Here is a 2644-nt window from a genome sequence, read left to right on the forward strand (position 1 = left end):
TAACAATCACCTATTTATATTAAATATTTTTTACTTATTTACATGTCACTATCACAAAAATTAATTAGTATTACATTACATCTGACAATTTGTACCACACATTGGCACTTTTAATATTTAAAAAGTTCAACATTACTAGCATACAACATATCTTTTACCATTATAAATGCAACATTAGTACTATGTTCGGCTTCAGAATTTTAGTTCAATGTATTTTGTTTAAATAAATCCAATTATCCAAATATAAACAAAGAAAAAAACATGCATCTACCTATGGAGTAATTTGTTCCATTTATTTAGAAACAAAACCGAGCCATGCAACGGATTTAGTTTGGATGGCCTACACATGCGACGTGTATGCCATGTATATGTATTATGTTGGATTTATATATTTTTGTGTCTATTTTATCTATAAAAATCTTGACAGAAGATTCTACTTTGCATGAGTAAATTTATCTTAATTAGTTTGGTTATCTTCCCTTTATACTATTGATCTGAGATGGCAGGTGATGTCTCATCGATATTTAGTTGCATTCAGCTTTATATGACATCTGAATAATGTAATATCGAAGTCCTCAATGCATTTGCCATGTAAAAAAAATCTTATCCTTATATAACCGATGATGTAACGGCTACATGATGGAGCAACATCGCAAACGGATTAATCCTTCCGCGAAGTAGATATTTGCCCGGGAATTCTGTTATGTACAAGAACAAAATTTGCATAGGTGCGCAGGCACGCAGCAACCGTACAACGAATTCAAAATTCAGACTTTCTATGTATGCTACCACAGGGGATAAATGAAGGTAGTCGGTTGAATCCGATGCATTTCCAATAGAGCGTGTAATACACAAAACATGTAGCAAAAACAGGAGGTATCTCCAACCCCCTTGAGAAGGAGTAGTATACAGATGAAAAATGCTGGGTCTAGTGAAACCTTATAACAAGAATGAAAAGGAAAAGAAAAGCGAGCAGAGCAAAAGCTCTGCATATATTCGGATTCACCCCCTCTATTTACTTCCACTAATCTAAGTCTGATGTACATACATATGTTCTCCTTTTCTTCTTTCTTGTATATGGATGTTGCTCTGGACACCAACTCCATTGGAGTCCAAACCCAAATCAACCAAAGCTCAAACCAGGAACTAATCCCCTTCCATGGGGACCGTCTTGTGATAATCTCTCCATGCGAGGGGCGATCGGAAAATATTTCGACGCCTCTCCGCCAATGGGCCTCCTTGGCCTGGCCCTTGCCGCGCTCTCACCGGTTGAGATTGTTTTTGCATAAAAACCCAACCGGAAGCGACAAATTCGGGACCCTCTCCTCAGGATCCCGCAAGAATAGTCGCCGAACATATATGCAAACAGCACCCTGAACGAGTTTGACCAGTGCCAATCACGACGCCGGCAGCGGCATGGGCAGGAGGACGGGACTCAGAGACGCCGGCGCCGGCGGGAGGAGCGGCGCCCGGCAGAGCGGGCAGGTGCGGTGGCCGTGGGCGGCCCAGCCGTCGAGGCATCCGCGGTGGAAGACGTGCCGGCACCCGCGCGGCCGGCGCACCCTGGCGGCGCCGTGGAAGTCGCCGAGGCACACCGCGCAGCCCTCCGGCAGCAGCAGCGGCGTGCCGTCGTCGCCGTCGGACGGGAGCGCGTCGAAGCGCACGGCCGGGGAGTGCTCCTCCAGCTCCTCCAGGCCGTGGGCGTGATCGCGCTGCTGGTATTGCTCCTGGCTGTGCTGGTGGTGGTCGGCGAAGTAGGCGTCGGAGCCGGCGTCCGAGTAGTCGAAGCTGAGGTGGTCGTCGTCGACGCCGGCGCCGACGAGGCGGAGCAGCCAGGAGGAGAGGCGGCGGAGGTGGCCGAGCAGGAAGAGGAGGTTGAGCAGCAGCCTGGGCATCTCCGAGTACACCGCCGGGAACCCCATTTCTTGATCTACGGGCTGGCCGGACAGCCGAATCAGGAGGACGAACCGAGCTCGAAAGCTACAGAGATGAGAGGAGCAAGAGGAGGAGGAGGGGTCTCACATGGCACACAGAGCTCCGGCCTTTATAGCTAGAGGTAGAAGGAGGACGGAGGTAGGAGAGTGACACAAGGAGGAGAAGGAGAGATCGAGAAATGAGGCTACAGGGTGGGGGTTGCAGGAAGGCGACGGAGATGTACAGTGGGCAGAGAGCGTAGGTGCACTCCCAATTAATTAACTGTGCGCGAGTGACAAGGTCGTGTGTCGACGATGGATGGAGATTAATGGCGAATGATTGATTAATCGGGTGGGGTGGCTCCATCGTCGATGGATGGAGAGGAGAGCGTGCTAGCTGCGTGCATGTGCCGGTGTGTCCGGCGGGAGGGACAGGCCGGACGGGGTCAGGTGCGCCTGTCGACTGGCCGGCGGGCTCAGCTCGGCAGGTGAGCTGCACGCCTCTGCGGGGATGAAAAGCTTTTTGTAATGCCCATGGTGCGCACATGTGCACAGTGCTGCAACTCGGTGGAGCTAGGGAGCAAGCGTTCGGCGGTTAGTGTTATGGGGCGGACAGAATATACACCGATGCCGTGGGGGGTGGAGAAGGGATATCACCGGCACCGCACAGTCCGCACAAACATGGAGGAGAGGGCCCTGGGGGGACATGGGCGGCTTGTCTCGATGTGTGC

At 50.7% G+C, this 2644-nt stretch overlaps 1 protein-coding gene across 1 annotated transcript; it reads right to left on the bottom strand.

Moving 5' to 3' along the window:
* Window positions 1-798: 798 nt before the first annotated feature.
* LOC125524134 (brassinosteroid-responsive RING protein 1) lies at window positions 799-2378 on the bottom strand. Its single transcript, XM_048689209.2, has one exon. The coding sequence runs from the start codon at window positions 1920-1922 to the stop codon at window positions 1398-1400; it is 525 nt and encodes a 174-aa protein (XP_048545166.2). The 5' UTR covers window positions 1923-2378; the 3' UTR covers window positions 799-1397.
* Between the last annotated feature and the right edge of the window lie 266 nt (window positions 2379-2644).

The sequence above is a fragment of the Triticum urartu genome, chromosome 7A (assembly GCF_056163025.1).
Source record: "Triticum urartu cultivar PI428250 chromosome 7A, HENAU_Tu73, whole genome shotgun sequence".
NCBI lineage: Eukaryota > Viridiplantae > Streptophyta > Magnoliopsida > Poales > Poaceae > Triticum > Triticum urartu.

What these genes read in the sequence shown, in the direction of transcription:
- LOC125524134 (XM_048689209.2), bottom strand. Translation starts at nt 1,922, where the DNA reads ATGGGGTTCCCGGCGGTGTACTCGGAGATGCCCAGGCTGCTGCTCAAC.